This window comes from Hetaerina americana, unplaced genomic scaffold (assembly GCF_022747635.1).
Source record: "Hetaerina americana unplaced genomic scaffold, ioHetAmer1.1.p SCAF_15, whole genome shotgun sequence".
Taxonomy (NCBI): Eukaryota; Metazoa; Arthropoda; class Insecta; order Odonata; family Calopterygidae; genus Hetaerina; species Hetaerina americana.
This window is the reverse complement of record NW_027286625.1, coordinates 5,325,400-5,347,027: the sequence shown is the minus strand read 5'-3', so window position 1 is coordinate 5,347,027 and position 21,628 is coordinate 5,325,400. Positions and strand designations below refer to the sequence as shown.

At 34.4% G+C, this 21,628-nt stretch overlaps 1 protein-coding gene across 1 annotated transcript in view; it reads right to left on the bottom strand.

The window, feature by feature from the left end:
• The window catches only part of Pak (serine/threonine-protein kinase PAK 3-like protein), a 59,916-nt gene extending 41,964 nt beyond the window's left edge, over positions 1-17,952 (bottom strand). Inside the window, exons 1-4 of the mRNA XM_071583809.1 lie at positions 17,785-17,952; positions 17,277-17,389; positions 15,884-16,030; positions 9,773-10,043 (exon numbers count right to left, since the gene is read on the bottom strand). Of these exons, the coding sequence (XP_071439910.1) occupies positions 9,773-10,043; positions 15,884-15,939 (327 nt within the window). The 5' untranslated portion in view covers positions 15,940-16,030; positions 17,277-17,389; positions 17,785-17,952. The remainder of the gene's footprint in view (positions 1-9,772; positions 10,044-15,883; positions 16,031-17,276; positions 17,390-17,784) is intronic.
• Between the last annotated feature and the right edge of the window lie 3,676 nt (positions 17,953-21,628).

Here is a 21,628-nt window from a genome sequence, read left to right as displayed (position 1 = left end):
TGGATAACAATTTAATTCTAACAATAGCAGTAAATATTTATTACGACATGAAGATGTGACATTGTAGTTATGCGCTACTATGAAACAAACATTCACTATTGGAAATGAAAGAATATCATAGAGAATTCTAATGACAGTAATTGAAGAGATAAGGAAATTTGTCCAAATTTTCATTCAAGGCCAATTTGAGAATAAAAAACAGATTCGATTGTCTCCATGTAATCTAGCCATCAAAAACACAGCATAAGAAATGAATTAAATGTTTGTACGAGTATATGGCTGAACAATGGAAATGATGCATTTCTCAAGAGCAACAAATAGAAGATTAAACATAAAAAGTGGAACATGACAGTGGATTACATTCTTTCATGAGATGAAAACAGATATTAAAAAAATCATAAAAATGATAAAAATTAAATTGAAACAATGTCAATGATCTCATAATACTTTCAAGAACAGAAGGTAATACCAGTACAGATGGATTCACCATGAGTACCATGCAGAAACAAATATGATGGAACCACTGAAAGATTGAGTTAGGAAACAGGGTTTTTACAATAGAATTTCAGCATGATCTTGGGTAAAATTATCTTGTTTTATGAAGCTTTGTTTGGACCTGTTACATTTTCCACGCATTGAGATTATGTTTAAATTGATGCATTTTGAAAACTTCACATCGAACAAAAACTCTAAGAGTAATTGCACAAAAGTCATTACCTGCAGCATTTACTGCATTGAAAGAAAGATAATGCATTGATTTGATGGAACTTGCAATGAAAAAATCATTCGACAAAACAAGGCAGTCGGAGTTGTAACTGATTAACACCACTGATTACACAACTGATTCACTGGGAACCAAAAGATCTGGGTTCAAATCCTGGACAAGTAAAATGATTTTTTCATTATGAATTTCCACAAACTATGTCAACTGAAAACAAACAGGCACTTACGACCGAGTCCTTGTAATCTATGTTTACCTTTAATGTTGGTGGCCAGTGTCTTGAACCACATGATTTCTAATTTGGCACAAAAAAAAACCATAAACATAGTAATCAACCAGAAGATCGATTTGGTAGGTGATGGTACAGTTCACCCAGCAATAAGCTTGACGGCATGTGAAATTCACACATCAGGGTAAGGGGGCCAGTTCCTTTCCCTGTGCTGGCTACAGTTTCCCAGGAAGATCTGGTACCCAAAAAATCACACAGCTTGGGTGGAGCTGAGGGTGCCCAGAGAGGTGTGCCCGGGAATCAAACATGGGCTCTCTGGTCACTAGTCCAACACTCTACCCCGGACTACCACAGCCCCAATTTAGCATACTTTTTCCAAAAATGTTCCGCAGATTACTAACATGGAAAAAATAAATTTAATGGATACTTTGCTCTGCATGAATGGAGGAGGAATTTTGCTCAAATCATGGAATTATTTTAATACATTCTTGGAACCAATCAGAAAAGTGTGCACCAACATTATAGTTGATCAGGGAGTCCTTATATAAAATATTTTTTAAAATAAATAAGTATTAGCACTTGATAACTTCCCAGTTAAAATACTTATTTGTAGAAAATCGAATGACTAAGGAAGTCTTCTTTTGTGCTTATGCACTTTTCCCTCCTAATTACCTCCTTCACACAAAAATTCCTCCTCTTCAGTTACTACCCAGAAAAGACATTCCCATCCTCCCATGCCATATAGTGAAATAAAAGTTACATAAGGTTACCGAATGATATGCACCCCATTTACCTTACTAAGATGAAGCCTAACTCATTTTACATTACTTTAAACTGTGGAAAAGTACATTGTCTTATACTTCGATGCAGGTAAATCTTTGAGTTGATTACATCTAAAAATGGTATGATTATCATGATCAATCAATTTTAAATTTCCAAAATTTAATCTGCCTCCATTACTACTGCAATTAAATATCAGGAGTTTTTCAACATTAATTAAACTGATTTTCATAATACAGTAAACTCTTGATTATCCATGGGTGGGCCATCCGTTTTGTGGATTACCCATTTTGTGGAATATCCATGATACTCTCTTCCTAGCTCCTTGAAATTTTAACATAAGTACAATCATACATATAATAAAATGCTTGGGAACTTCAACATAATTTTTTTTTTAATTCAAGTTTGAAATACCTCCACTATGTTTAAAGTTTTTCGTTTCACTAAATCAAAAGTGGTCAATATTATTTAATATTTTAATTTCAACATGCTTTTTACTGTTCGTACACTCCCATTTTTGTTTCTCTTCCATGCACTAGCCTAAAGAATTCCATACTCCCCGTTACGTCGTGCAAATGAAGAGTATTACAAGGGTGGTACAATAAGTCATCAGAAAATCCAAAAGATGGCACTCGTAGTATTGAAAATAAATTTTTTCCATTAAATAACACTCCTAACTAGTCAGCTGTATTCTTCATATAGTTTCATTGTTGTCATCGATTGAAGTAAACAACTTTAATTTGTCTACAAAAATGAGTTCCGAGCAGTGATTAAACACTTGTATTTGAAAGGGTTGACGCCGAAAGAAATCAAAGCTGAGTTGGACCAAGTTCATGGCACATCTGCTCCTGTGTTTGCAACTGTTGACAATTGGGTGAATGAGTTTAAACGTGGTCGCACATCCACAAAGATGGTTGCAGATTCGGATGCCCTGTGGAAGTGTACCCCCGAAATAATTGACGAAATCCACGATATGATTTAAAGTAATCGACGACTCAAAGTGCGTGAAATAGTAGAAGCCATAGGTTTATCACAAGGTACAGTAGCTTCAATTTTGCACAAACAGTTGGACGTGAAAAAAATCTAGGCAAGATGGGTGCTGCGTTTACTCACAGTGGAGAATAAATGCAATCGTGTGGTCAACTCTGAGGTTGTTTTGGTGCTTTTCCGTCCCAATCCTGATGAGTTTCTGCATCGATATATAACTGTTGATGAAACATGGATACACCACTATACTCCAGAGATAAAGCAACAGTCAAAACAGTGGATTTTTGAAGGTGAACGGGCTCCGAAGAAGGCAAAGATGGTCAAGTTGGCCGGTAAGGTTAAGGCCACGGTCTTTTGGGATGCTCGCGGAATCATCTGCATTGATTACTTGAAAAAGGGAGCAACGATAACAGGAGAGTATTTATGCATCATTAGTGGAATGGCTGAACAAATAAATCAAGGAAAAGCGTCCTCAACTGAAAAGGAAAAAAGATTCTCTTTCATCAAGACAATGCACGGGTACACACCTGTGCACTTGCGATGGCCAAAATTATGGAATTTAAGTTCCAATTATTACAACATCCACTGTATTCACCAGATTTGGCCCCAGTGACTATTTCTTATTTCCAGACTTGAAGAAATGGCTTGGCGGACGAAGGTTTACGTCTAACGAGGAAGTAATCGATCAAACAAATGCCTATTTAGAGGAGCTTCCAATATCCTACTTTTCAGACGGCTTAAAAAAATTGGAAAAACGCGAAGACAAATGCATAGAGTTGAAAGGAGATTATGCTGAAAAATAAAAAAATAATTTCCCAAAAAAATGGTTTTTTCTACTTTTTTCCAAGGACTTATTGTACCACCCTCGTGGAACGCAACAATGGAGTCATCAACTACCTACACTGGGTTATTTCAATTGGTATCATATCGTGAATATGAATCCGCATTAGCGATCCTTTTTCAAAATTTGTCCTCCTCCAGAAATTTATTTTTTTCCTGGGCACAAGATTGGTTTAGCTTACTAAGGAAAAGCTATTGCTATTCACTTGTGCATCTGTTCTATCCTTATGAAATGGCAAAAAAACAGGAAATATGTACACTTTGAATTAATCACACAGAATGAAAAAGGAGAGCTGCCATATATGTTATATTCATTAATATCGCAACCATATTTTCTGCATATTTTGATTATTCACCTGTCAACATTGCATCCATTATCAACATATTTGAAAGTTTACTACATGTAAAATCTTTTGCCAAAAACCAGGTGAATCTCCATTGCACTAGGCATATGTTTTCAACCAGAAATATTCAAGAGGATTTTGCCGGTAACCTGCACAATACTTTTTAACCTAGCAGTCACAACTCTCTAGGGACACATTTCTTTAATCAAAGTGTGTACCAATTCCTTGCCATTAACAAAAATCCTGTTTCCTTTTCTGACATTTTTGAACTTTACTGTTTGCTTTCACTCCTATATTTCCATCAGCAGTGCTATATTAAACTCTCAATTATAAGGCAGACTCAAGTCAATTAACTGTACGGAGTAACTGAATTTTGTGGATTTACATTAAACATTTTTTGAAGACCCAAGAGCAATGAAGTATAAAAAGGGATTACAGAAAAAACCAGTTCCATGACATCATGCTCATCAGGTTTTTTGTCAACTCTGCTAATTACAACACATACTCTTTGGGAAAACCACCTATTCTTGGACCTTCTTCCATTGGTTCTATTGAAATGGGGATAACATTGGATTTTGTACCTATACATGAGGTCTGTCCAATAAATATGTGAACTGAGGCCATAAGAAATTTATTTTGCAAAATTTAGTCTACATCGATTTTGTCCCCTTCAAATTACTCTCCATTCCTTGCTATGCACTTATTTCATCTTCATTTCCACCGTTTAAATTACCCTCGGAAGTCGTCAGCAATTAGGCTTTCCTGTTTTCTTGTTGTTTCTTTGTGTCCACATCTTCTCACTGATGTCCCCTCATCGCATTTTTGCATTTAGGGAATAGGAAAAAGTCGCAGGGGGCGAGATCTGACGTACAAGGAGGATGATCAAGGATGGTGATTGAATATTTTGCCAGAAACTGGCGAACAATCAATGCTGAATGTGCAGGTGCATTGTCATGGCAAAGGATCCATCCATCACCTCGAGTCAAATTTAGTCGCACACGATCCCTAAAACGCTTGAGAACTGTAAGGCAGAACTCAGCATTTACTGTTGCTCCGTGATTCCATCAATTTCCATTTTCAACAAACAGTAAAAACAAGAACAGAAACTAACATAACTGACACCAAAAGCACAGCTCGGCGATCCACCAAGCACAGACGGCTCATTGGGTCTCAAGCAACAAGCCCCGCAAGAGGGCTATAGTCTGTGTCATGGCCACAAGATTGCGTATTAATTGGACAGACCTCATATAAGGTGAGTGAAATTATTTTCATACAGTCTTTACAGGATAACAGCATAAATGTGTAATTACTGCAGAGTAAAAATTGTAAACACAAAGGAATACAAAAATGTAGCCTATACACAGCAAAATGATCAGCTCCTAGATTATTCTGTCTGTCCAACTATTTCTCAGAGAACTTCTAATATACCAGGCATTTAAATTATTATGCATAACAAATTATGGGTTTATAAACTTTCAGAAGAGCATCTACAAATCAACTCAAATGTAAGACTTTCTCAATAATTACCTCTTGACTCAGAAGGAATATGTAAAAAATTACCTGCATACTATCCCAGTTGTTTTTAAGTACACTCGAAGACCTATAAAATACCTCATGATAAGATCCCTTAATATTTTGGAGGTATCCCTTCCTCGTGCTTGGAAGCATATAACCATATTCTCCAACTAAAATTACAAAATTGCTTTCCTATTTTGAAGGTCTCCCTTATTACCGTCATTAAAAATGACAGAAAATCTTACAAGCACCAAATCCATCCAGGTTTTACTCTTACTGAAGATTCATGAGTCAAGAAATTTAAATGAGATCCATTGCCAACAACATTTAAGCCCTAACAAATTGAAATGGTCATCGTATTATCGTAATATTTTGTTCTTGAAGGATTTAATTGGTTTTGGCTCAGCTCTTCAAGTTTTTCAAGGTAAATGAATTATAAAAGTAAAGAAGTCTTTGAAAAACCATGAAATTATGATTTACATACCTGCCATGACAGTGGTTATGTTTGTATTTGCAACTGTGGAACTCCTGTGGACTACTGGTGTTCCACAGTTGCATACCTGCCTTTCACAATGAGAATCCAATAAAACGCAAGCAATCCTTGCTCACTTCATTCCAAAATTATCTAGACTCTTAGCAGCACCAATGGCAATGGAGATGTATTGTCTCACTGCTGCTGTTATTAGTTTATTTTCTATTAGTTAATAGAATCAACTTGGAAATAGCAATTTATTCATTATCATATTTCAGATTATTTAAAATTGATTGAAGTATACACAGTCTGACTTAATACTTGAAAACTGATAATAGACACAAAATAACTTTCTCCATATGCAAGTTATAAACAAAGCTATAAGAACTGAAACACCTATAAGAAACAAATGCCTTGCATGGAAACAAATGCTCTTAAGATACTCCTCTTTATGAGAATTTAATGCAAGGAGGTTGGACAAAATAATAACAACAATAAACAGTCAAATTCCTTACTTACACAGAGTTCCTAGACATGCACACTGGTAGTTGGTGTTACAGTGTGAAAGCTAATGATATTAGAAAATTCTATCATATACTCACTACCAATCAAGTTATACCTATACTAACATGTTAATCACTGTAACTTCTGTAACAAGCATTTATCAAAATTCAATGAGCCAAGCATTATTTCGTACTTAAAAGTCAAAATTACATCAAATGTAAACAAGAGATATTGGGTGAATGACAATCAACACAGGTGACTCGACTAGTTTCACAAAATTATATAGGCAGGACTATTTCAGTGAGGAGGCATATAATATTACTACCCCGACAATTACTGCCATTTGAAAAGAATTACGTTGAAATATGACTAGATTGATCTGCTTAATTTGAATTTTTAATACATATTTTCAATTTTTATCCCTGGATAAAGAGAGCAACCACTGATATCCACCCCCATATCATTTAAACTTTGACAACAAGTAGTAATAATAGGGATTTAAAAAGTTGAGTTAAAGCACAATATTTAATGATCATGGTCCCACTTTATCATATAGTGGCTCATTACAAAGAGATAGTTAATTAGCATGTTTCCATAGAAGTATCACACATGACATAATATGGTAGTTAAGCATGATTAACAAGGGTATGTAGCATTAATTTGGGAATAAGGAAACACTCCATTTTTGCAGAACAAACTATCGAAAGTTCAAAAATATTTTGAAAAAATCACCATGGATTACAAAAAGGCCAGATTTTAGCAACTTTGTGGCATTAGTCTTACTTCAAGCATATATAAAATTGAAAAGCAAGGCATACTTGAAAGGATGACACAAATTATCATAAATGCTGATAAAACCAAGTCAACAAATGAAAAAAATACCAAGCAGCTCTCTGAAATAATGCTATACAACTACATTGCATTAAAAATGGATCGCACTTGGAGTCAAACCTAAAATACTCAATACCCAAATTTATAATAAAATCCAAGCTTCAAGGAATTTATATTTTGATGCACTAAAAACTGCAACTGGCTGAATACACCATACTGAAGAGATGAACCTAATACATAACCTAATTTTCAGACTAAAAATATCAAATGAAGACAAAGAGATTTGGGAGAGCCCTATTTCATCTAACTTAAAATGGGGCTATTTATTATACAATTCAAACAACAATTAGCTTAAGTTACCGCACTAAATCCACAAGGCAAATAAAATTGTGCAAGATTTAAAAAATAATTTTCATAGTTGAAAACATTTAACAACATATAACAGACATCATATAACATTATAAAAATGAGTGATGGTGATTAGATGACTCAATTTGAAAGAAGCAGAAAACTTAGTGAGAAGACACCATGTAAATCCTCTTTACAGTGAAAAATGAAGAGAGTAATAAGGAAATTTTTAGAAAATGATGAGCATTCATCAGAAAATGTTTTCAAAAGATGGTACAATTAACAAGAGGTGTAAACCCAATTATGGTGAAATGGAAGTGTTGAAGTGTGGATGAAGATATTTTATAGCAACTTGTGGGTTAAAGAGAGGATTTGACGGAAGAAACAAGTTTCCATAAAACGAAATGAATAATGAAGAGCCATGTTTTTAGATGGACTGCTACCTTGAATTTTCCTTAACTTCAAGGCTCATACGCACTAGCTGACAAAAAAATGACCCTAGTTAATTCACCCAAAAATTTCCACACTGAAATCTTCATGCATAATAAAATATTGAAAACACGATAATATGCCATCACAAAACAGTTTCACTAGGGTTGATGGTAATGACCAAAGAAGACATCTGAACATAAACATCACAAGTATTGAAAAAACAGCCACAAATTCCAACAGAATATCAATTATCACAACATTTACGACATTTACTAAATCATTTTGAAACCTCAAATTCCGCTTATACTTCCACAAACATTACGCCTAAATAAATGTGTACCAAATCACAAGTAGTAGAAAACTAAAGGCTAATCCCAACAGAAAAAACCACCAAGACATCTCTCAAATGAAAATACACAAAAAGATACTACATAAGAATAATAAAGGGAAACAAACTAAGGTAGTTTGTACAAAAGGCATAAAGAATATCAAGCAAAAATACATACAGTTAAGTAAAACTAATATCTCATCTGCAAGCAAAACGTGAATAAAGTCGTTAACAAATTACTTACTTTTAACGGCAGCTTGAAACAAAAGAAATTGGAATATTTAAGGGAGTGAGGTAAGAAAAGTGCTAAAAATATGTAATGACAATGATGACAGCATTGAAATGAAACTAAATTCTTTGTTCACACAAGCAATAATATAAAAAATGCCAAGAAACCAAAAAAATGGTCAAAATGAAACTTTTTGGTACAGCAAATTAATTTACCGAGAACAATCACAATGCAATGATACGAAATAAATGTAAATGCTTAACACTTTATTCTGAATGTAACTCATAACACCAGCTATTAAAATGCCACCTAAACATAAATATTGACCACTTATCTCAAAAAGAATTATTATCTCCCTAAGAAAGAAACATCTTGGCTAAAATTTCAATGGATGAGTGATACAAAATAAAACATTGGGGATACCATCCTCTCTAACAGCATTCTCATATAATGTAACCAAAGACCACGTATGGAAAATAATTACAAATAAAATTAAGCAACTTATTTGCCAAAGGTTGCATTAAATTCTTTTTATGCAGATATGGAAGGTGATTTTAATGGAATACACAGATTTTAAATAGGTAAATAGAAGTCTCACAAATAACTTTTGAATGCACTCTGGCTACACAATGAAAAAAATACTCTACATTACAAAAGTAACTTCATCAATTAACAAGGCACTTCAACTTTGTGGATTGTAAAACAATTGAAAGTTATAACACCCATTAATAACTCACAAAATTTCAAACGTAATTCATGCACTACACTTTCAATGATGGGGAATATTACATACTTTACATTCAAATCTCACAAAAAAATATCATTAGTAAACATAGTTCCTGCATGAAATATTCAAAACATACAACAAAACCACCGCTCACAGACAAAATTAAATCTCCTAAATTATACAGGATTAATATTTGGTTTTTCAACTCAGGCTTTCTAACTTCCTTCCGACACTAAAAAAGAAATAAAACTAAATACGAAAAAAGTCAAGTCAACAATAAAGGTATATCCTCAAGAGAGACAAAAGTCAACCTCACATACAATTCCACAGTGGGCTGCAAATAAACGTCCATGAGTGAATGTAAAGACAAAAAAAAAAGAGCTATCATAAACCTAAGGGATATCCCTAAACTTTCAAACAATCCCCAAGATACAACTCCACAAAATGATTTCAACTTTGTGCCCGGTGTGTCTCGTGAAACTCACCGTGAATTCTCCGGTGGTAGAATCAAATCCAACGTGGACCGTGTGCTCAAAGTTGGTTGGATATGAGATGTTTGGTTTGTTCCCTTCCTGTCCCTCTCGGCCACCTCCAGTACCTCCACCCGTCCCGCCTCCTCCGCTGCCCCCACTCTGGCCCACCCTCTTCATCACCATCTTGCTCTTCAGACCGGGCCTCTTCTTCCTCTCCTCTCCTTCGGGCTCTTTTGGCAGCGGCCTCATGTCCACCGGGACTCCCACCAATGGCACTTCCCCCCTGAAAGTGACAGAGTAGATAGATGTAGCTATTAAGGGAGATGACTGGCATTAGCCTACTCTTAACTTAAAGCACCAAGGTGCCAAAGTTTAACATCCAATCCAACAGATGGCAAAATAATATAACATTTTTATTTGCCCAGCAGACACAGTGTACTGTGGAAATGATAAATTGAGCTATTTTAGACATCTTTTTTGAGATTACGTTGCCTTTTTTGACAGTTGAAAACAGAAATCGGAAAATTATCTGAGGACATACGTTACTTAAAAACCTGTAAATCACATAGCATATTCCCCGATTTCAAAAACAACTTATCTCTTTACAAAGTAAGACATTCTAATATTAACGAACAAATAAGACGAAATATTCTCTAATCTGAAATTAACTCCCTCTGTGCTAAAAGAAGTCACCTACAATAGCTTACCTATAGTTTAAATTTAAAGTAGGTAAAACGTCTAACCAGTTCAGAATTTTAGGTCTAGGAGGAATTTGAAAGAAAGATCTCTACTGTTGTACTCAAGAGAGAAGAGATTAAGACCCACAACTTAAACCACAAACTGAGGCTCTCAATTGGTGAGTCAGCTTCTCCTACATTATACAATGAAAATTTCAAATGAAATGTGCATAATTCATCTAGGCAAAGTTTCTCTGAAGAAAAGTGAAATTACAAAACTATGACTCAAACTTCTACCTTCATCCAAAGGCCCCATATCAATCACAGATCTTATTTTCCATATAGAAGGAGCAATTAAAATTTGTGACCCATCCACTTAAGATTTTATCCGTAAAGCATGTGAGAAGCAAAACAAAAAAAATCGTAATAGCTTGACCAAGAATCGTCACCTACATAGTTTTAATAATTTTAGTACTGTAAAATCTTTAAAACCCAATAATTGCTTTCACATTAAAGTGGATAAAGGGAATTTATGCATCATTCTGAAAAAAGAACAGCACTTAAGAAAAGTCAGTGACTTCTTTAAGAACAGTTCATATCTCAAGGTTAAAAAGAATCCCTACATAACCTCATTTCACAATTTAAATCTGTCTTAAATGAATGCCCTAATGCATTGATGAGAAAACCAAATTCACTCTCCAATTGTCAAATCCTACCCTCCTGAAACTATACTGTTCGCCCAAAATGCATTAAGAAAATAGTCCCATGAGACCAATTGTACCCAAAATTGATTCTCTCACTTATCTTCTCTACAAATGGCTCATATCTGAATTCTCTAATTTAGCTAACTTAATTTTGACAGTCCCCACTCCCTCAAAAACGACATAGGTCTTGTTAATAGATTTAAATTTTCATATGGAGAGGTAATGGTTTCCTTTGATGTTACAAACCTATTTGTCAGTGTTTGGTTATTATAAATTGCAGTAGATTCTAATCATATTGACAAATATATCAAACTCGCCAAGTTAGTAATGAGCTAAAATTACTTTAGTCTTCAAACAATAAATGTAACATTGGACAGACTTGTAGGAACATTTTAACTCGATACAAAATACATCACCCACTGCAAATACAATAGACCCGTCAAAAATGTGTGGTCAAAATACACATATCTGCTTCTCACAACATTGTTTCCTTAGTTTTTATGTGATATTTTGCCTTCGTCGGTTATTTTCCATTTGTTTCTTTCTTTTGACTAAAGGACTTAATTCCCTACCTTTCCTGGCTATGATAATACCATCAGACCAGCTAGTGTTTTGTCTACTCCATATTCCACAATGTTAGTATGTCTTTCTGTAATACCTGAGTGAGTGAAAGTGACTGTGTGAGTATTATTCCCCTGAAGTAGGTCCCTGGCGTCTGGATTAATTTCTTCACAAACCTATTCGCTCTCCTCTTAGTTAACACGTAAGTGGTTAAGGTGACTCAGAGCCAGTCCCTAGCAAGGGAAAAACTTCCCACTGTGGGGTATTCAGTGTAACTTTGTGTCCTCGTAAATTCTTGATCTTGAATAAGGTCCCTAGCAATAAGATTGATTTCCTTGTAAACATAACTGGGAACCCCCCCCAATGTGAACGTCTTAGTATTTTGAATACCCGTCTGATGTGAACGTCTTAGTATTTTGAATACCCGTCTGATCAATGGCAAGGGATTAAGTTTCCCCGTAAATCACCACACCAATCTCATTATTCCTCTCCCTTTTTCCTTTTAAACTAGGGTAAAAAAACCCTTAACGACTCAAGGAAATAATATTTAAGACTGTGCGGCATTAAAAACACAGGATAGGTGTTAAGGACACATCAATGGGATGTAGATCACATTATTCCCAAATAGAAATACAAAATATAGCTATGACAGGAAACCAATACACACAAGTTTTACATAAATATTCATTTAAACTATAATAACACCCATCAACCAGATACATGTATGCTAATAGATTCTTCTTGAAACGTGAAATTCTTGTCTCATTTTTTAAATGGTAAGGCAAATTTTTTAACAATTTTTTGCACATTGATGTTTGCCCTTTAGCTACCATTGACAGGTTTGATGTTTATACAAGTTTATCTTCACATCTTCTGGTATTGTGATAGTGATAACTAGTATTCATTGTAAAGTCTATCTGATTTTTCTTAGCTAAGTAACTGCACGATAGATATATTCACAATGTACAGTTAATATTCCCATATATTTATAGAGAGGTTGGTAATGTGCAGGATAAAGTTGATCTAATATGGGTCTTACTGTACCACTTTAAGTGCTCCCGCCAGAGAGTGCTCCAACAAGGGATATTTGGGAAAAACTCTGCCATCATTGGGATTCAAAATATCACAATGACATGCATGGTTACTTTTCAACACAATGCAGAGGACATTCTTTTGCTTCATAGCTAAAATTTACACTATTACTTTGTTTATAATTAGTTTAGGTGATTGCCTCTCACCACCAGGATTTAAAACTGGGATATCATGGTGGAGAGTCAGTTAACTATTCTCCACATTCCAAACTTTTCCCTGAAAATGACAGAGTAATGAGCAAGGAAGGCAATGTTATTCACAGTCATTGTATAGAGCCAATCAAGGTTGAGGCACACGAAGGGCTGATGCATGGCATGAACCACTGCGGAGTCTTTTCCTGATTATGACATTCTAATTCGGCTAGACTTCAAGTAAGATTACTGTCATTTTTCCATTATTTATGATAATTTTCAACACAAATTCAAAGAAAATAGTAACATCTGTAGATACACAATACAGCTTACTTTTTGTTTTAATCAATCACATGAACTTTTCAGACAATATTTTTGAAGTTGCAAATATTTCTCATTATAAATACACCGGAGAAAACAAAACTGGATTATAATTTACACATCAAGGGTCTTAGAAAGTTTCTTTTTTTTTCAAATATACATATGCTCTTAATTTTCCAGACACTGAAACATAATGGTCAAAAGAAAAAACAACATAACTCATTATGCTACTGTACTATCTAGTGAGAAACTAAGATATACCTGCACATGGCCTTTAATGTACATTGCATTCCATGGTGGATATACTCAGTTTACTTATTCTGCCCCCACGAAATACCCCCAACAACGTCTCTTCTCCTACCTAATCTAACACTTCTTTGAAGGTTCTTCCCCCTTTTCAACTAAGTTCATCTATACTCTCAGAAAGTTAAAAAACAACAAACTATATTTATACAGCTAAAAAAAACGTTTAAGAACCATACAATGCAATACTACACCTCAAGGCTTATATTAGTCTTTCCATTAGTTCTTTACAGTCATATTTTGTAGGGACTCAGAACCAAAGCACTACCCAACATGAACACTACTTGATTGACACTTAACAATTCTACTTCACTTAATTTCTACCGGCTTTCTCTCAGTGTAAAACACATCAGCCTTTTCCTTCTTTTACCTGCTTCCCAGTTATCAAGACCCCAATGATTCTTAAGCTCCCTTCCATTTCTTTTTTCTGCAATCTTTGAATATCACCCCTCCTCTTCCCCTACCTATCAAGCCTAACATTTTAAAACTAGTTTCCAGTCCTTCCATTTTATTTTGCCAGCCCTAATACAAACCCAAATTTAAAAAGACATGAATTTATCCCCATCTTCTTCCTCTGAATACCAAGTTTATTTATACCAATATCATACCCATAAAGCAATGTTCCACACAATGACCTTTTTTCACATCTTTAATTCAGGCTCTTGCTCCTACCGCACTCATCTTTACCAAGGCTTCTTCATTGAATGCAATTATTCTCTTAATCCCTGCTCTCTTAGCTACCTCTGGCTCTCCCCATTTCCATATTACTCTTTCCTTGTATCACTAGTTAAAAGCATTGGTGTTCACGGGAAGACTGCCTTCGCATAATGTCTAAAAACTGACCTTACTGTTTCGCCACCTTTTGTCATTACTTGAGCACTCATTAGGTTTCAAATATTTTTGCAAATAGACCTAAGGTAGCTCATGAAATTTTATACTACTGCTGCAAAAAGAATTTTTATTCATTACAATCATGGGAAAACTGTTCTATACTTCCATTTTGAGTATTTCGATCACTAATATTACTCTGGCTTATTGTTAAAAAAATGACTTAATAGTTACCACACTTTTTAGTTATATTTAAGTTGAAGCAATAAGTTTATGCATTTAAAATTATAATCTTATATCATCTGAATCCTTTATGATTATCGAAATCCATAATTTCCACAGAGTTATCACTTATGCTAGTCAATTTACTATTATATTTGTTGTATAATGACATTAATTGACAAGCAGCTCACTGCATTTATCACATTTCAGCACACACTAACAGTTTACTGTTACAGCTGCCTCACCTCGGCCATGTAGTTCAAGGTGCACATTATCGGTTGACTTCGTTAAAGTAACAGTCACTCATTTTACACAGTTCTTTGAACTCGAAGGAGCTATTGCATCAAGTCCTCTCCAGCAGTCGCACATTCCACTAACTGCCTTGTGTGGATGGGATTCTAGTTTTCAGGCAAACTGAGTTCTTAAGAAAAACTACTACCACTGCTGGTTCTCGGCACAGACTAGAATGTTATAATTGCCTATCTCAATAGCTGGCACAAAAACGTTCACAAATTGATGCAACAGCCTTAAATGTCCACTTCATTATTCAGCCTTTGACAAATGCTTGAAACCAAAAAAAATTTTCAGCTTACTCCAGAAATCATTCCAGAGAAATTAATGGGAAGAAACAACAACAAAATTAAATGTGGCACCATATTTCTTAAACATTTCCTTCCTTCCACATCGCTCCCTTGTAAGTATGCAGATTTAAAAAAAAACTTGAATCGTTAGTTTCATCATTTGATTGTGTCCAGGTACAAAATTAATCGTTTAACTGACAAAATAGACATGGGACTATTTTTCTATTGCTTAAATTTATTTAGACTTTTAAAAAAGGTAAAAATCAATCACAGAATTTTAATTGATCAAAACGACACTGCGTAATGATGCTCTCAATAGAAATCTATGAAGAGCATAGAAGTGGATAAAAAAGCATTAGAAATGGAGGAATACTCACTTGAAGAACTCTATTACCAGCAACCGGAAATAAGTGACACTGCTTGAATGAATTAACTAAATGGCTGTACCAGCAACATCTTTGGTGTGTAGCATGTCCCATTGATCGATGAATGTGACATGGCATTATACTAATAAGACACTTCTTCGAATCTCTCAAGCTGAGGCAGAATGTCAAGTTCTTAGCAGCAACATGGTCTCTCTTAAGAGCAAAACCCACCACAAATCCTTTGACTGAACATGCTCATCACAGAAAAACCAATCCCCCTACACATTATGGCAAATTCACATCACATAAAATCCATCCATGTCCCAGGAACTACTCACCGATTGCTGGTGAGCCGCACGGGGGGTGCTGGGGGCTTGTCTTCATCATCAGACATGGCCACGGTTGGCCGCCCCACTGGCTGACGTGTCCACGCCACTTCCCCGTAAACTCCTCCAAAAAATCCACCAATGCGTCAGCACCTGAGTCTTAAAGGAAGACAACAAGTTGTTTCAACTACTGATAATCAACCAGAAAAAATTTAAGCACAAAAAAAAGGTGAAAAAATGTAATAATTAATGGCAAATATAAGCTTGTAATGAAGTCCATGACTTTCTGTTCACTAATATTTTTCCCATTGGTTCATCACTGACATGAAATATCTCTGAAGATATATTTTATCCAGTTTTTTATACTTATCTATGACACTTGACAGCAACAAAGCATTTAGGTAACAGAATCACCTCATTTGCCCCGTACTCCTAATCATAATCTGGCCTCCACTTACACTTTTCATAATTTAATATGCTAATGCTTTGACACTCACTGTACACTATCAGATTTACGCCCTTTTTGTGATTATGCTACCAAGCATTAATAGACTATGAAAAGAAATAACATGTTATGAATTGTAAATTCCTAACTACCACTCCACAGATCTAAAATTCCAATGCAAAAGACAACCATAATAACTAAAATATCCATGATATTCAGACAAATAATACACACTTAAAATTATGCCACGTTAACACTCCCTTTGAAATTAAAAAATGTATCTTAGACAAAGGCCAGGAAGTAGGTTGCCTTCCATTTTCTTCTGTCATCCATTGAGCAAAGGAGGCCATTTCAACAAAGGAATCACAGGAGTATTAAAATAACTTTCTCGGATTTACCTTGAAGAGGTTCAATGTCTTACTAAGAGTAAGCCACATAGCCCTAGTGTACACAAACATACGTTTAAATGGAACTGGACACTTACCAATGCTTTATTACAAAAAATATGTGCATTCATAATGTCTCCCAATGTTACATAATATTCCTCACTAGACAACTAAAAAAACATAAATACGAGCGTCAAAATATTTATGCATTAAGAGTTTACCTTCTAAAATGGTACATAAAAACATTCTTTGGAAGTTAGAAGTTAACTGTACACACATGAAATACAGAATTAGTGTTAACTATGAACATGGTTGAAATATCAGATCATGATATGCTACAGGCCAAAGGAACCTTTTCATGTAGAATCAATTAACACAAGGCGATGACCACTGTACATCTTGCTCATCTTACTCTCCTGAACTTTGACAGAAAGCTAGATCTCCAATGCTTTTAATTTGGAACGTTCTGACAAAGAAGTTACTTAGGGCAAGTAACCAAGAATTACGCCACTTTCATTAATCGAATATTTGACGAGAGATGCAACGTTTTAAACTAATATAAATATGTACTTACCACGGAATTAACGCAATTAACAGCAGATTAGACTTTTTCCTCCTGTATCGCTCATGTGAATGCAGAAATTATACAGTTGCTAAAAAATTCGAATAGTTAAAAACTCGAGAAGCCTGCAACAAGAATAAATCTTGTGATAAGAAAAACAAAAAAAATTCAAAACCCACGGCAATTGCCTCATCATTGAATTCAAAGAATAATTACGCCGAAGGACTACAATATAGTCAACATGTGTAGGTTGAATCCTACTACTGTGACTATAAACCATGATTGTACATAATGTGATCTATAACAAATAAAGATAATTCGAACCGCCCCTTTTGACGTAAGGAGGTACGCCATTCTATGACGTTCAAGATAATATACAATATCTTTTCACAGAAACTTAAGCGCAATAATTCCTTCCACAAGAAATAATGCTTGTGTGCCTCAGAAGTGTGAGGAATAGACTATAAAAATAATAACATGTGTAAAATGCCAAATCGGGTGTCCAAAACACAGCATTTACCTGCATACAAATCTTCACCCTTCATTCCTGCAAACAGTTGCAATTTTCAATATTTTCGAAGGCTCTAGAAATCGTTGACTCAATAGTCTTCCCATAATGGCAAAACAAATACTTGGAAAACATGATAAGAATAATCACCTCCGCCTTCGGGTGGTCCTCATTGCTGGTGACGTCATTTAGCACGTAGTGTCATCTATTGAGAAGTCTCATAATTTCACGGAGCGCAACTTAAACAAATTTTGGGTGCAGGTATCTTCGCTTATAATTTCATTCTTTCCTAATTATTCCATTAAAGAATGAACTTTCAATTTTTCCTACAAAATTCAGTTTTCATAGGCTCGAAGCACAAAAACCCGCCCTATGGCGAACAAATATTCATTCACATGGACATAGATATAAGGAAAAGGGATAGGAACAAATATACAAGATCATCACAGGAGAGGTGGGAAAGACGGAATCGAGCAGATCACGAGTGAAAAAATATTTCCTTGACCGGGACTCGAATCGCGGATTTTTCAACTTGTCGTGCCGATGCTTCTATGCATTGGAAAGTTAAACTCTCACCACTCTGATTACTGTCTTAATCTATTAAAAATTGGAATATGAAAATTAATCCATGAAACTTTACTTAAAAAAAAGCATGAAACATCTAATTATTCTAGTAGTTCCAGTTACAAGTTTTCTAAGCGGGAATTATGATTGGAAAATAGAAACTAATGGAAAGGCAAATAAATTTAGAACTTGAGCTAAGAATTTAAATTTAAGAACTATTGATATATTACATTACTTCTATACTAATATCTGAACGTTTGTATTAATATTTTTTATATTTCACATTCATCGCCAAATAATATTAATCAACATTTGAAAAAAATGTTGCTATTTAATCAATGCTCTTGCAGTTCATTGAGATTTATCAAAGTATCAACTAATAAATTATTCCAGAAAAAAATCATACATTGCAAGCACAATTGTTTTTTTAATCTACATAGTTTTGTTAGGTAAATTTCATCTCTCATTTTTCTATAATAAATAAGCTTTTTTAATAAAAATTTGAAGTATTCCTTGGTTTAAAGAACATTTATTTGAGTTAGATATTAAAGAGAGAAGACATTAGTTTTTCTAAAAAGAGGAGGAATATTCTGCATGAATAGGCTATGTTTTCTTCTTTACTTTTTTAGCTCCTTTATTTCTCTTTCCTTTTCCTTTACCACCCTTCTTCTTTTTGGCTCTCAGTCTTTTCCGACAGAGAATTCCTCTCCACCATGCTTGAATCCGAGTAGCCATTTTTGTGAGCAATATCTCTAGTTCGATTTTTTCCATTTTTGCTTTTTTGTATGCCAAAAATTCATCAATTTCTGCTTGACGGGCCATGTACTATTGATGTAAGAATATTAAGGAAACTCAAATCAGGGTTCACATTCATTCATTTCTGTGTATCTTATCGTCTGAACCAGCAACATACATTCAAGTTTACTGCAGAAGATGAAAAAAATCCCTCACGCCAAGTAAAAATATATGCCTTCTAAATTCTAGGTTATTTTGGGTGCTTAATTAGTAGTTTGTTAAATTATCTTTAGGTACATTGAAAGCTAAGGTTCAATTGCATGCATCTTTGTTTATTTCAAACTGACAAAAGAAATTACATTTAAAAAACTCATACTGTACATTTGAAGATATATAGAGATCAGCTTATCATAATTGTATTTTACTTATCATGATTGTATTTTACTTATCATAATTGTATTTTAATTTTAAAAGGATTAGATAAAATCCAGAGAATATCCTCCAGATTCGTTAAAAATTGTTATGATAAGAACACAAGTGTGGCAAGTCTCTCAGGGGATTTAGGCTGAGAGCCACTTGAAGTACAAAGAGAACAAGCAAGACTTAGACTTTTAGAAATGTTCAGAACAGATGAGTTTAACGATGACACTGAAGGAATTATAAGGCCCCAAACTACTTAGGTAGATCAGACCATAAAGATAAAATAAGGGAGATAGATTGCAGCACAGATAGATACAAATACTCATTCTTTCCCTGAACAATCAGAAATCATAATAGCAAGAAACCAAAGTCCCTTTAGAAATATTGAAAATATTGAATTTACAAATCAGAAAAAAAATTAGACATTGCAAGGATATTAGGTGTATTTGTAGGTGCATGTTCATTTTAGTTGGTGGCTTGAGTGTTTGCATGTGTGTGGGGTGTAAGTGTTCTTGCATGAGTGTATGCCATGTTTTGTTTGTGGATGGTATAAATTTGTGGCTTTTGCATGCGTTTTTTTTCTTTCTCAAATACGGGAGGTGTCCCCACCACAAGCCCTTGTGGCGGCTTGTGGGGTATTGAGTAGATGTAGATTAAGGTTATGTATTCTATATGCAAAACAGTTATGTATTTTTGAACTCGCTTATACTTTGGATAAAATATTTTCTTCCTGGAGGAACCTTAAATATATTAACTGAAGAGGAGAGTCACCTAATATGTGGCATAAATCTTCAGATATTTTGCAAAAGATATGTAGCACCTGATACCTGTGACACTTTCATGAGGCACCTAATAGTCAGACTGAATTGGAAATTCAGAATTTTTGTTTCATATGTAACCGAAAATTGGAAATGTCAAGTAAATTAATTTAAATCAGATGTAGGATAATGAATATGTATTATTAACCACACTGTACTATGGTAGGAGATATCATGACAATACGACTACAGAGATCAACTGTGCATGTTAAACAGACAGATTTAGGATATCATTTATCCTGCAAATGTTAAGGGATCAGAATATTCCCAAATGACTACACTGGGTGAAAAAAACATTAAATAGGCATTAACACTTTTTATTAATTAGTCATTATAGACCAAAACAACACGCTAATTAAATAATATCAGGGTGGTTAAATATTGAAGTGTGATGTATGTAATACTGAGAGAAGGGAAAATAAATATCCAACTTCAATTCCAATATTGTGACAGAAGACATACGATTGCACTGAAAATTTTCAATGAACTCAGAAAAAAATCAACCCTATTTTCTCAAAAAGATTTGGCACATTAGGTCAACCAAAGCATGGATACGTGCTCCTTGATCTACTAAGGTACAAGTAAATATTAGGTATATTTTTCCCAAGTAAGCAGAGAATTTAATATATTTGTGTATTCTGAATGTTTCCACCATACTCCCTCTCCCCATTTATTGAAATCTTATGACAGCATATATCCTGCAATAATAGAACTAAACATCAAGCTGATGTTGACATAAACTGTCAATAGTAACCAATTATACCTAATGAATTGATACTGAGAATCACCAACAAAAACAAAAAGCAAACTGAGAATTCAATAACATCATTAATTTCAGCTGGAGCCATCATCTTGTTAAATCCATACATTTACCTCCATATTTAACTCATCCAAATGTCTTTGATTTCTTGAGCGATCTATTTTGAGATTCAGAATTTGCTGGTCCTTTTCATCTGAATCAAAGTCACGCTTTTTTGTCCACAGCATTATATCCTTTTCAAGATCCTGAAAGTGTTCAATGATGGGAATTTACTTTAAAAACTCACAAAGATGTAATCCTCACAAATTATTCTGTCAAGGATTCCCTTTTATCAGATGGAATAACTTTTTACATTATTTTTTTCCTAATGAAATATACACATTGTATTAAAAAGTTAACAGAAAAATAAATTAACAAGTAAAGAGTTAACAGAAAAAATCCCTTATTTATGTCAAGTAATAGTGTTTAACACAATTGCAACCAAGTCTAGAGCTATGGGTTAGTTTAATCGGTGGGCTGAAGTGATTAGTGTTAATTCAATGAATTTTTAATTTATTTA